We start from the raw sequence: 13,248 nt of genomic DNA, 5'->3' as shown, positions 1-13,248 counted from the left end.
ATTATAATGTTTTTAAAGAATCTGTATTTAACATGGACTGATGATTTTATAGTGAATAAAAACATGTTATTGATTTACTGGATGCTAGAATTTAACCTCTCTGCTCTTATCTGCTGATTATCTCAAAACCAGGGACAGTGTAGCCTAGTGGGTAAAATACTGGACTAGTAATCAGAATGTCAGTGGTTCAAGTCCCACCACTACCAGGTTGCTGCTGTTGGGCCCTTGAGCAAGGCCCTTAACCCTCAATTGCTTAGACTGTATACTGTCACAGTCGCTTTGGATAAAAAGCATCTGCTAAATGCTAAAAATGTAAATGTAAAACCTCACGTCTAAAATGTTTAATTCCTGTTCATCACTCAGTTCTCTTCAATTCTGCATTTCATAAATAAATATCTCTCAGTGAACCATAAAAAATGGAAAATAAAACAGCACATTAAAGAATAAAAAAAAATCAGCTCTGCCTGGAAAAGTCTGACTCGTGCATTTGTACATAAAACATGGGGCATTTGTAAAAGGGAGCTTCTCAATTTATACTTCATATGTTTTTTCCCCAGTCAAAGAGATTGTTAGCCTTATGCCAGAAATACTAAAATGCCGTAATTGGATTGTAAAGAATCGGAACGGGACGTGCGTGCGTTCCTGACAGACCTATTTATCTACAGAGGAAGTGTGTTTGTTGAAAAACAGATGTTAGCTCACACAGAGCCAAAAGGCAGAGAAACAGAAAGAGAGAAATGAAATCCAGAGACAGAATTTGTGAGAGTGATTGTTTCAGACAGCACGTGTGGCCTGAGTTTTGAGAGGGGGGAAAGAAAAGAGGAAAGGAAGTTGAGAGGTGGCAAATGATTGGCAGGTAATAATCGGGGCCATTTGCTGATATTAATCATTTAATGCCTCTTTGACCTGTAAAAGACATGCCTCCTTAAATCTGGCCCATATGGCTTTGATCTGCCCAACTGCAGGCCTCTGACTCTGCTGCCTATCCCGAGGAGTCGAGAAGTGACGGAGGCCATTCGTGAGCACCTGACCGACTACTGCGTTAATGTGTGTGCCACCAGTATACTGCAGGATGCAGAGAGCCACTACTGGGCGGACGACAAGCCGTTTTACGAGGTACAGGTGGCATGCGCATTTCTAAGTCTACACATGCTAGAGTTTATTAGTTCTAATAATGTGGATAAGTTAAATGTATGAAAAACCATCAAAATCAGTGTTGAGACACCACAAGCCAGCGTTAATGAGCCTTACCAGAGACCCCACAAGTCTGTACTCTCTAGTCTATCAAATGTTTGGGTGTGTTTTTGATAATGATAATGATGGTGAAAAGCATGTAAGTCCTAAATGTTCTATAGGTTGGGCCGTAACCACTCCTATAAGATTAGAACAGCTCTATGATCTCGATCAGGTGATCAGTCATACAGTTAAAACTTTGTTGTATTGATTAATCTAAGCTGACAAAGAGTGCTCAGGTGGTGCAACCACGACCAGCAGTACTTTTGACCAGCTGGGCGTCTACCCAGACATGATTGGTTATGTCACGGAGGCACATACACACAACCACAGTTCATTCAGTCACTGAATTCATTTCATTTTTCAGTGTGAAAGATGTAAGCAGTGGTGTATAAAGTACCGGAAGGCCGTACTTGAGTAAAAGTACAAGTATCTTACCAGAAATTTACTTTGATAGAAGTATAAGTCACCTTTTAGAATATTACTTGAGTAAAAGTATCTGATGTTTAATGTACTTAAGTATCAAAAGTAATTTGATATTAAATGTACTTAAGTATAAAAAGTAGAAGTAAAAGTAAATGCTGTTAGTATAAATGGAAGCGCTCATTTGAAATATAAAGATTGTTCTTTTAAGCCTGTAAACCACCTTAACAATTAACCTGTTTTCTTCCTTTCATCTGAACATGATTTGTGCCAATTCATGATCATAATCAACTGTTGACATCACCTGTTTGAAATCATGACATTATTTAGTTGTTTTTTAACTTATTACTAGCCCTAAATGTTCCTGTTCCAACGTTTTTAGAATGTGAGTCGATGTAAATGTAAGAAACACTGCATCTATTTTATTTGCATTTTCTATACTGTCCCATTTTTTTATTTGGGTAGTATATTTCAATAACAAAAAAATAATTTTGGCATAATTAATTTAAAGCAAAACTCAGGAGAGTTTAACAAAACGTGTGGCACTTTTATCCCTTTAATGATCTGTTCAACCATTATTTTAAATAAAAATATTTGAGTAAAATAAGCTGTATTTAAATAATATTTTTTGGGCTGTATCTACTCACTGAATGGCATGTGTTAAACTAAAAAAATATTGGTATTCTTACTTTAAGAAAACACCATTTCTAACTTGAAGCCAACAGCTGAAAAATTAATAATAAGTTGGATAAGTTGAGTTCTTGTTGAGATGATTAAAGGGTTGAAGACGTGCTGCATGTTCCTCAGCACCATGAATCTCTCCTCTGCCGGTCTAATACAGAAGTTATCTGAGGAAATATTTGTCCGTAGGTGAGTTTTTAAAAATAATGGACGTGTCTTCATGAGTTTTGCAGTCAATGAATCCCAAACAAATTTAGTGAAACGTTTTATTTGTGGTTCGAATGTAATCGGTAAAAATGGGAGGTATATATCTGAACAATGTTAATGCTAATAATATTTAAAAAATAATATAAAAAAAATAAAAAAAAGATGCTGCAGCTTTACTTTGTTAATCATTGTTAACTTACATCAGTGTGTTGGACGGGGAGCTTCTGAAATGTCCATATTTGCGTGTCTTTGGGTGAACGACGCACTTTTAGAACACTCAGCTAGCGTTTAGAGAACGTTTGCACATGCGCATTAATGTGTTTAACCACGTCTAACTCACAAGCGCAGATTCACCAAACCAGCGTGCAGTCCATCACACATCTCACATCATTTAACTTTCATTTTGTTGTAACGAGTAACGAATTTACATACAGCGAATGTAACGGAGTAAAAGTACACAATTTCTTTAGAAAATGTAGTGGAGTAAAAGTGAAAGTTGCCGAAATTTTTTATACTCCAGTAAAGTACAAGGACTTCAAAAAACTATTTAAGTACTGTAACGAAGTATTATTACTTCGTTACTATACACCACTGGATGTAAGATGAAGAAAGTATTAGTGACTGAAGCTCCTGCCATTTGTGCCATAAACCCTATTTCAAAATTCACTCAGATCTTATTTACTTAATTGCCAGGCAGTTGTTGCCTAGTGGTTAAAGTACTGTAATCGTAATCAAAAGGTCGCTAGTTTAAGCCCCACCACTGCTAGGTTGCCACTGTTGAACCCTTAAGCAGGGCAGCCCTTGGCCTCAATTGCTTAGACAATGTACTGCTGATAGCATAGCTGAAATTCGTAGTCGTGTGTTAGCATGTATTTTACCACTGCGCCACCTTTTGTTGTCACCAGTTCCTTATTGCTAACTCTGTTATCCTGGACAGAGTTGTGGAGGACCCGGTGGCACAATGAAGATATATACCCTGGATTGGGTTCAGTGATTCACAATGTTTAGACAAAGGCAGACCACAAAACACAACTGCTTTATTTAATCTGTCTGTCTGTCTGTCTGTCTGTCTGTCTGTCAGTCTGTCTGTCCATCTATCTGTCTGTTTGTCTGTCTATCTATCTGTCTCTATCTATCTGTCTGTCTGTCAGCCTGTCAGTCTGTCTGTCCATCTATCTGTCTGTTTGTCTGTCTATCTATCTGTCTCTATCTATCTATCTATCTATCTATCTATCTATCTATCTATCTATCTATCTACCTACCTACCTACCTACCTACCTACCTACCTACCTATCTATCAAGCTATCAAGCCTAAGCTTTATAAGAGCAGATGTTTTAATGACTGTGTCTTTTAGAATTATCTGTTGTTTATAGTGACCATCTACTGTTTCTCCTAAAAGGAAATTAAGACTAAACCATTCAAACAGGACCACTCGATCTCGGTGATCCGAACTTCTGCTTCATTAGGGTGAACAGTGGACAGATTTAACTTTGGCAGGCTGCAGTCCAGACATGCCTGCTGTGTGCAGGTGTGAGACCGACCACCCGTGACCGGGCCTCTGTTGACTTGAAGTCCATTTTTTCTGCTCCCACCAACTCTTTTTCCTTCTGTCCCACCACGTCTCCACTTCCTTCCATAGCAGGGGGTCTGAGTTCCCTGAGAGGGCTTATCCGGCTCTCTCAGGCCCTTATTTTCTAAGATCTCAAATATAGAGTACTAATTTGTTTGTGTGACTGACTAGTGGGGAACATATTGATGATTAGAATTGACATTGTGCAAAAGAGGTGGACAGCTCTAATAAAATAGGATTCCTTTGTGCTATTTGTTTTTTGCTTTTGATGGTCAGTTAGGATGGTAAAAATGGTATAAAAATAGTGTTGAAAGACACTAGACAAAGAAGAAATTGGAAAATTAAATAATTATACATTCTATGGACAAAAGTATTAAGACACTCTTTGTAATTATTGAATTCATGTGTTTCAGCCACAACGATTGCTAACAGGTGTAATAAATTAATTACATAACAGAAATTATACGCTTCTAACAGTTTAGGAAAGGCCCTTTGCTGTTCCATAGTGACCCTGTACACAAAACAAGATCTATAAAGTCTGAACAGAGCCCTGACCTCAACCCTACTGAACAGCTTTGAAATGAACTTTGCTTTTACTTAATGGGCACAAATTCCCACAGACATACTTAAGTCTTATGAGAAGACTTTGCAAAAGAGTGGCTGAAAAGATTTTTTTAAATACTTTTATAAAGATGTCCAACAAGCTCATGGTCAGGTGTATGAATACTTTTGACCAAGTAGTGTAACATTGGTGGATCATTCTCAGCACTTCAGTGACACTGACATGGTGGTGGTGTGTAAGTGTGTGTGGTGCTGGTATGGGTGGCAGACAGAGCAGCACTGCTGGAGTTTTTAAATACCGTGTCCACTCACTGTCCACTCTATTAGACACTCCTACCTAGTTGGTTCACCTTGTAGATGTAAAGTCAGAGACGATTATTCATCTATTGCTAAAGATCTTTGAGATCTTTATCAGTGGTCACAGGATGCTGCCCACAGGGTGCTTTTGGCTGGATATTTTTGGTTGGTGGACTATTTTCAGTCCATTAGTGACAGTGAGGTGTTTAAAAACTCCATCAGCGCTGCTGTGTCTTATCCACTCATACCAGCACAACACACACTAACACACCACCACCATGTCAGTGCTGAGAATGACCCACCACCCAAATAATTCCTCCTCTGTAGTGGTTAAATAACAGCATGAAAGGGGGCTAACAAAGTATGCAGAGAAACAGATGGACTAATTGTAGTAATTGTTGTAATTGTAGAACTACAAAGTGCTATTATATGGTAAGTGGAGCTGATAAAATGGACAGTTAGTGTAGAATCAAGGAGGTGGTTATGGCTGATTGGCTTGGTGCTTGGCTGTGCTTTGGTGGAGTTTGTTACGCTCCTCATTATAAGATGTTGAACATGGCTGTTACTAATCTCTGTTTGGTCACACTCTGAACCGGGAGAGCTGCTTCCTCCCTGTCTGAAAGTAATTACACCTGGAAACAAGATTTTACCCTTACCCTCATGACTCTTCCCATCTTTTTCTGCAGCTTTGCTCTAACCCTTCACACGAGTGGCCTGTGTTTCTGTCATTTCAGCTCTGTGTGTGTGTGTGTGTGTGTGTGTGTGTGTGTGTGTGTGTGTGTGTGTGTGTGTGTGTGTGTGTGTGTGTGTGTGTGTGTGTGTGATGTTCTGAGGATTTCTAAACGTTTTTCCAGATCAGACCATTGAAGTACCCTTGTTCTTATCTGGTCTCTGTGGGAATGAGTGGACCAGGTGGGGTGTGCAGGTGGTCCGACAGCAGGGATCTGAGGGACAGACTTCTGTTCTTTTTTTTTTTTTTTTTTTTTTTTTTTTTTTTTTTTTTTTTTTACCCCTTTTTCTCCCCTTTTAGCGCATCCAATTGTTCAATTAGCATCGTGCTTCCTCTCTGTCTATGCCGAACCCTGCCCTGACGGAGGTGATTGAAGCTAACCCGTATCCCCTCCGAAACACGAGCAGCAGCCAGATGCATCTTTGCCACCCACACATTGACGAGTTTGGCGCCACCTAGCGTTGCATGCGGAGAGACACACCCTAAGGGCACCCCCTCCCATCTCTGTGCAAGCGCCTCCAATCAGCCGGCAGAGAACTCAATCGCATTCTGACAGAGAGAGACCCACATCCGGTTCTTTGTCCCACCCCCCACATGAGCAACCGGCCAATCGTTGCTCATATAGCCACTCAGCTTCGAACCGGTAAAGCAAGGCTGGATTCGATACGACGCTTCTCAGAATCCAGCCCTGGTTGCAGCGCGTTTCTTTTTACCGCTGCGCCACCTGAGCGGCTGACTTCTGTTCTTTTTATATAGTTTTGCATTCTTTCTGTTGAGGATTAATATTAATATTTTAAATGAATCCACTAGTATTTTTCACCTATTTTCACATATTTCTCATTGATAAAATCTGTAGCTGATGTACATTTACTGTGGACAACATTTTAACATTGGCTGTACTGAAAAAGAATAAAAAATTAAAAAAATTTTAAGCTCACTTAGATTGGAAGTCTTCAATTAAAAAAAAATAGGCAAAGTTGCTGTTTAAATAACTTGGCACTGTACAGCTTTACATAAAGAGCTTTTTGTAGGTGACTCTCTCTTTAAAGTTCTTGTTGATGCACTGGAATTTTACAACCCAACTCGACACACGACTTTGATTAGCCCTTCTTCTTCATGTTTGTGTTAGAAAGACAATTAAACTTCATGAGAAATTACGAGCACCGCTTGTGCTGGTCAGAACCAGTTAGGAGGTGGTGCCATGCCTTGCATACACAGGTATTCCAGTTGCCAAAAATTGCTTGCTTTGTTGCAGTGACATTTTGCATGTCTTTGATATGGATATATTCTAACTAGGGATGTAACGATACACTCTACCCACGATGCGATGCGATTCACAATACTGGGTTCACAATATGATTTTTTGAAATTGAAGACAAATTATGACAAAGTTTCCTTTTATTATTTCTCTTTAAAAAAAATAAAATAAAATACTGTATTTGTTCTTATCTTTTTTTTATCTAAATAATGAATGTCTTTTTATTTCTGAGGTAGGTACAAACTATGCAAAACAATGCTGCACATTTCCCTGAAACTGAAATGAAATAAATCCCACATTTAAATAAATAAATGAATAATACAAATAAAAAAGTATCCTCACATAAATATATTTGGCTTGAAAATTCCGAACCTGGCAACCCTGTAGTAACGTCAACCAGGCGAGGTGAATAGCACCAACTCCCTCTGCTGTTTAAAGTGAATATCGATTCATTATACATGTAATGTATGTGCATGAGGCAGAGGTCGACAAAGCAATGAGAGAGAAAGAGGACATACCAGTTTTAACTATTTAAATAATGCATTTATTTTTAAACTGATAGAATTGGCCGCTCAGGTGGCGCAGCGGTAAAAAAACTCATCGGTTCGAAACTCAGCTCTGCCATCCGGCTGGGCTGGGCAGCTACATGTTCATACAGGTTGGGAAAACCCAGATAGGGACCTCATAACTGGTGCAATTACGACCTCTGTTGGCTGATTGATGGTGTCTGCACAGAGTTGCGGGATAATGCGATCAGGGTGTGGCTCTCCGTACACAAAGCTGATCCGCATGTGAACTCGCCTCGTGCAGGTGAAAAGATGCAGTTGGCTACTGCACACGTGTCGGAGGGGGCGTGTAACAGTCTCGCTCTTCTCAATCAGGGCGGGGGTCAGCACCAGTGGAGAGGAAGCATAACGCAATTGGGTAAAAATTAGACACGCTAAAAATAAAAATAGGATTAAAAAAAAAGAATTCTTAATTAACAAATATCTGGCAACCTTTTTTGCAGTGTTTTTCCCCCAACAGCTGCACTTAGACTTGCTTTACACTTGCGGTGAGTAAATAGATTTTCCGCTGTTTTCTTACTATGGTAAAAATGATTTATTTGAGGTAATTCCACGCTACAAATGCTGCAGCCTGATATCAGGTTTAAATGTTTCACTGTTTCTTTAATCTCCTCCAGCTCAGCTTTGATTTTTACGAGTTCTTTATTTTCATCTTGCGTTTTCATCTCTTTTACCTCTGCGCAGGGTGAAAGGTGCTCCTTCTCTATCCAGATGTGGCATTATTTCCTCTCTGGTTTGCGCAGTGACCTGTGGTGCACAGTTTCTCCGCTAATGGCGCAACAGATTCTGGCACAGGTGTTGGCACGGACCCTGGAGCTTCTGCTTCAACGATACTCCAGAGCCCAGCCCTCCTTCAGAAGACTCGCTCAGATCAGGTACCAGACACAAAGACGTTCTTCACCGTCCTGATCTTCAGCTGGCAAATGCATTACGAGATCTTTTGATCATGCTTTACTTTCTGGTTTATTTCTGGAGGCATGTCATGGATTGTGAATAGAGCGTGTATAACAAATGATTTCTACTGTTATATTACAAAAACAGTTTTTCAAAGAACTTAACATCTGTCTGTTTGTTCTGTCTGAGTTATTACCACAGGCATGATTATTTTGTCTGGCTCAGTACTAAAAGAAAAACAAAACAGTTGGGTAACATCTGTCCAGATGGTCAGATGCAATCCAGACATTGAAGAAAACAGATCTGTCATTAACTGGAGGCTTCTGGAACAAGAGAGACACTGTCCACTGTCAAGCAAGCTTTATGTTGCCATGGGCTTAGAGGCTGTCATAATGGTGTCACTGTGATCACCAACAAACTTCAGTCTGGCTTTAGGGAGCCACATTTATAGCAGGACGACACCTGACCAACAGGACACATTTTCTTTGAGGATTTATAAGGATTTATTTGCCGCCTTGAATTGACACCTTATTTATAAATTATCTATAACTATCTATAATTATAAAAGATTTAATATGACCTAGGCTGTATCACTGCACAAATGCTCTTTTGACTGAAAAGGCACAAATTCCTAAAGACACTCCAAAATTGAAAGCATTCGTAGGACACATCCACATGAGAAGCAGCAAAACCGCTTTTGCACTGACTGTGCTGTTGTTTCCTATGGAGTGTGGTGGGGCTCATAGTTCACCTGATTGAACTTTGACCCAGTTTGCTGTTGACCTTCTCAAAGTGCCTCCAATAAGGCAAACTGTTTGCTGACATGGTAAAAGCAACTCAGGCAGTACGAACAACTTAACAGCTTAACGTGATCAAAACTTAACGTGACTTACAGTATTAAAACAACAACAGAGGAATTTAATTAGTGGACAGAACTTATGAGCAGGAATAACTTAGAGAAGTTTAGTGTGCTTTTTTTTACAATAAGCATTTTAGACTCTCAGAAAAGCTGAGAGAATTTCTCAGCACTTTGAGCTGTAACACAAGTTTAAAAGTGAAACAGTGAAGAAAATCCAGCTAAACACAGATACATGTGCAGCTTTTAGAGTGAATTTTTATGGTTATTCCACACAAATGCGGATTCGTCTCATATTCGCACTTTGATGACGTTTTATTGCACTGCTCAAGCCAAGCGCTGAGCAAAGCAGCAGTTTCCGTCGAAACTCGTGTTGAGCATGCGCCCTTGGAAAAGGCTGTCTATAGTATTGCCCATAAATTTAGAATGGGCAGTCCAGCCAGCTCATGGTAAGATGTCCACATATTTTTGCCTATTCAGTGTAACTAAGCTTGAGCAAATCCAGTGTGTAGACTATCACAAAAAAAACACACTTAGCCACATTCTAACTGCGTGCATTCACCCGCACCACTTCGTCTATCTCACCATATCTGCAGTGTCTCACAGAACGCTAAGCTGGACTTCAGGCTTAGCACACCCTCTCGAATGTTTTAGCGATTGCGTGGGGCTCCGCATCGATCGAACAGGCCCTCTTTGTTAGCACGCTAACCCCAACACCTGGCTCCGGGCCCTGTTCGGTCATGCTCCACAGGCCTAGGCCTTACTGAGGAGGCCTCGTCTGCTGTATTAGCACATACTTAACCTGGTAAAAGACGTCGCTTCCATGCTTTCAACCGGCGAGCGATGAGAAAGTGCAGATCGCCTGCAGACCGTCGGGGAGGACCGAGGGGAAGAAAAGATGCGAGGAGAGCGAGGTGAGGACGGATGGAAAGATTGGTTCACGTTTCCCCCGATGCGCTTTGTTACAAGGACATGCGGTTAGAAGCTGCTGAGTGCAGGCTCAGCTCGGAGTCTGACGTGCAGATGGTTCTCGCTCACTATCCTGCTCTCACCATCTGGACGAAGCAGGATGATGATTGGGTGCATTGTAAAGTAGGAATCGTTTGATGGGGTGATGAAATGGAAGGGTTGACAGAGGGAAGAGAGGTGACTGGTCCATTTTAATTTCAGGGTTGACCTAACAGAAGAAACAGATAGAACAGTTAACTATTAACAGTTATTATGCAAATTAAAATTAAATCAGAGATTTTAAAGCTACACAAGCAACCTACATATTTGATGTATACACTGATCAGCCATAACAATAAAAACACCTCCTTGTTTCTACACTCACTGTCCATTTTATCAGCTCCACTTACCATATAGAAGCACTTTGTAGTTCTACAATTACTGACTGTAGTCCATCTGTTTCTCTGCAAGCTTTGTTAGCCTCCTTTCATGCTGTTCTTAAATGGTCAGGACTCTCCCAGGACCACCACAGAGCAGGTATTATTTAGGTGGTGGGTCATTCTCAGCACTGCAGTGACACTCACATGGTGGTGGTGTGTTAGTGTGTGTTGTGCTGGTATGAGTGGATCAGACGCAGCAGCGCTGCAGGAGTTTTTAAACACCTCACTGTCACTGCTGGACTGAGAATAGTCCACCAACCAAAAACATTCAGCCAACAGCACCCCATGGGCGGCGTCCTATGACCACTGATGAAGGTCTCGAAGATGACCAACTCAAACGGCAGCAATAGATGAGCGATCGTCTATGACGTTACATCTACAAGGTGAACCAACTAGGTAGGAGTGTCTTATAGAGTGGACAGTGAGTGGACATGGTATTTAAAAACTCCAGTAACGCTGCTGTGTCTTATCCATTCATACCAGCACAACACACACTAACACACCACCTCCATGTCAGTGTCACTGCAGCGCTGAGAAGGATCCACCACCTAAATAATACCTGCTCTGTGCTGGTCCTGTGGGGGTCCTGACCATTAAAGAACAGAGTGAAAGGAGGTTAAAAAAGTATGCAGAGAAACAGATGGACTACAGACAGTAATTGTAGAACTACAAAGTGCTTCTATATGGTAAGTGGAGCTGATAAAATGGGACAGTAAGTGTAGAAACAAGGAGGTGGTTTTAATGTTAAGGCTGATCAGTGTATATTGATGTATATATATTTGACAAACATCAAATGGAAACACGTTCTGCACATACAAAGCTAACTTTAAGACCAATAAGACAGTAGTGATAAGTGTTATAGGTTTGCAATCATCTGAAAGGAAACAATTATTGCATAATATGTATAAACTATGCAGTCAGTAATTTGTCACTATGCTGTTTTAATTAAATGTGATGTAACATTTTGCTGACAGGCTGTCTGTAATTGTTTTATAATGAATACACAGTTAGTGTTTCTAGAGGAACCAATGACAACGGCAATAATGAAAGAACAAGCATATTGCGACAATAATTTATCACAATAACGTTTTAACACAGTAGGTAGTGTGGGTGCTACACAGCAGCGGGTTACTTAAGACCCACGGGTTCTAACCTCATCTAAGATCACTTTCTGTACGGAGTCTTGGTTTGTTTTGGTTGCTCTTTGTTTGCGTGGATTTACTTTGGGTGCCTCCAGTTCCATTAAAAAAAAAATGCCTCCAGTTGTGAGTGATGTACTGTATATTGGTGATATGTCCTACCCATCATGCCTTTAATTAGAACTAAATGAAGTATTGGGACACCTGACCATGAGCTTGTTGGACATCCCATTTCAAAAACAAACTGAATCACAATAGAGCGACGTCTGTGTGATCTTTTCGGCTATGACAACAAGCATTTTCCTGAAAAGGCTTCTCAGAAGACTTTGAAGTATATATATGGGAATTTGTGTCCATGATGTTGGTCAAGAAAGCCTCAAGTGATGTTCCAGTTCATTCCACAGCTGTTCAGTGGGGTGGAGGTCAGGGCTCTGTGTAGACCACTGGAGTTTCTTTAAACCAAGCTTTCCTTATTGTCTTTATAGATATTGCTTTGTGTACATGCTGGAACAAGAAAGGGCCTTCCCTAAACTGTTGATTTGTCCATATTGTCCATCCATTTGACCAAGTGTGTTATGGAACTTTAACATGGTGTTTGTTCTGAATTAGGTTGGACATCACGGCTATCCTGCAGTGTGTGGAGCAGCTGATGTGGAGTGTGTGTGGCAGTGTGGAGGAACTCATCAGACCGAACCTGACCTCAGGAACCTGGGTATCCATCATCCATAGCCTGTGTAATCAGCTCCTGAATGTCCTGGTCATTCTCACTGCTCCTCTACCAGAGGTCTACAGGTGACAGAGACACACTCCTATATTCAATCATTATATTATTACCAGTGTTTATGGGAATCATGTTGTCTTGCTGGTTGACAGCATAGGTCTGTAAAATCCAAATATACACCTCAGTGGTACATTTACACATATGCAAGTAACCTATGCTGTGGGCACTGATGCACCCACATACCAATGAGTGAAGATTAGATGCTCTGTCCAGAGATCTTTTAATCTCCTTGTGTTTAGTGTTTATCGGTAGCAACATCTTAAATAAAGTAGTTAGTAAAATGAATTAATGAATTAATAAATGATAGATGTTGTATATTGTAACAATTGTGTGTTGTCTGAGTTACTTCAATGCTGAATTACATTTTCAAAACCACTTATCACACTTAGCTAGTTAGAATACAAAGTGCTTTTTAATCAGTGGTTATGATAATATGCATTTACTATCATTTTAAACATTTTTAGATGCAAAGTTCTGATTTGTTATTTTTGCTTTGTTATCTAGAACGTTTCAAAGCAAGTGTGTTGATGAATCTTTGAAGACCCTCACAGAGGCCGGCAATGACCACCCAACCTTCTGGTTAAACATCATCAACCCAACACTCTTTCCACAGGATTTGCTAAGGTACTTCATATCTGAATTTTTAAATTTACATAAAAAAAA

The 13,248-nt window shown here is 40.2% G+C and overlaps 1 protein-coding gene across 1 annotated transcript in view; it reads left to right on the top strand.

Moving 5' to 3' along the window:
• The window catches only part of kiaa0825 (KIAA0825 ortholog), a 180,991-nt gene that overhangs the window by 48,817 nt on the left and 118,926 nt on the right, over positions 1-13,248 (top strand). The window contains exons 9-12 of the mRNA XM_063017862.1: positions 966-1,116; positions 8,212-8,402; positions 12,414-12,596; positions 13,090-13,209. Of these exons, the coding sequence (XP_062873932.1) occupies positions 966-1,116; positions 8,212-8,402; positions 12,414-12,596; positions 13,090-13,209 (645 nt within the window). The remainder of the gene's footprint in view (positions 1-965; positions 1,117-8,211; positions 8,403-12,413; positions 12,597-13,089; positions 13,210-13,248) is intronic.

Source organism: Trichomycterus rosablanca, chromosome 21 (assembly GCF_030014385.1).
Source record: "Trichomycterus rosablanca isolate fTriRos1 chromosome 21, fTriRos1.hap1, whole genome shotgun sequence".
Classification (NCBI taxonomy): Eukaryota; Metazoa; Chordata; class Actinopteri; order Siluriformes; family Trichomycteridae; genus Trichomycterus; species Trichomycterus rosablanca.
Note: the sequence above shows the minus strand (reverse complement) of the source record. Positions and strands in the feature narration are given on the sequence as shown.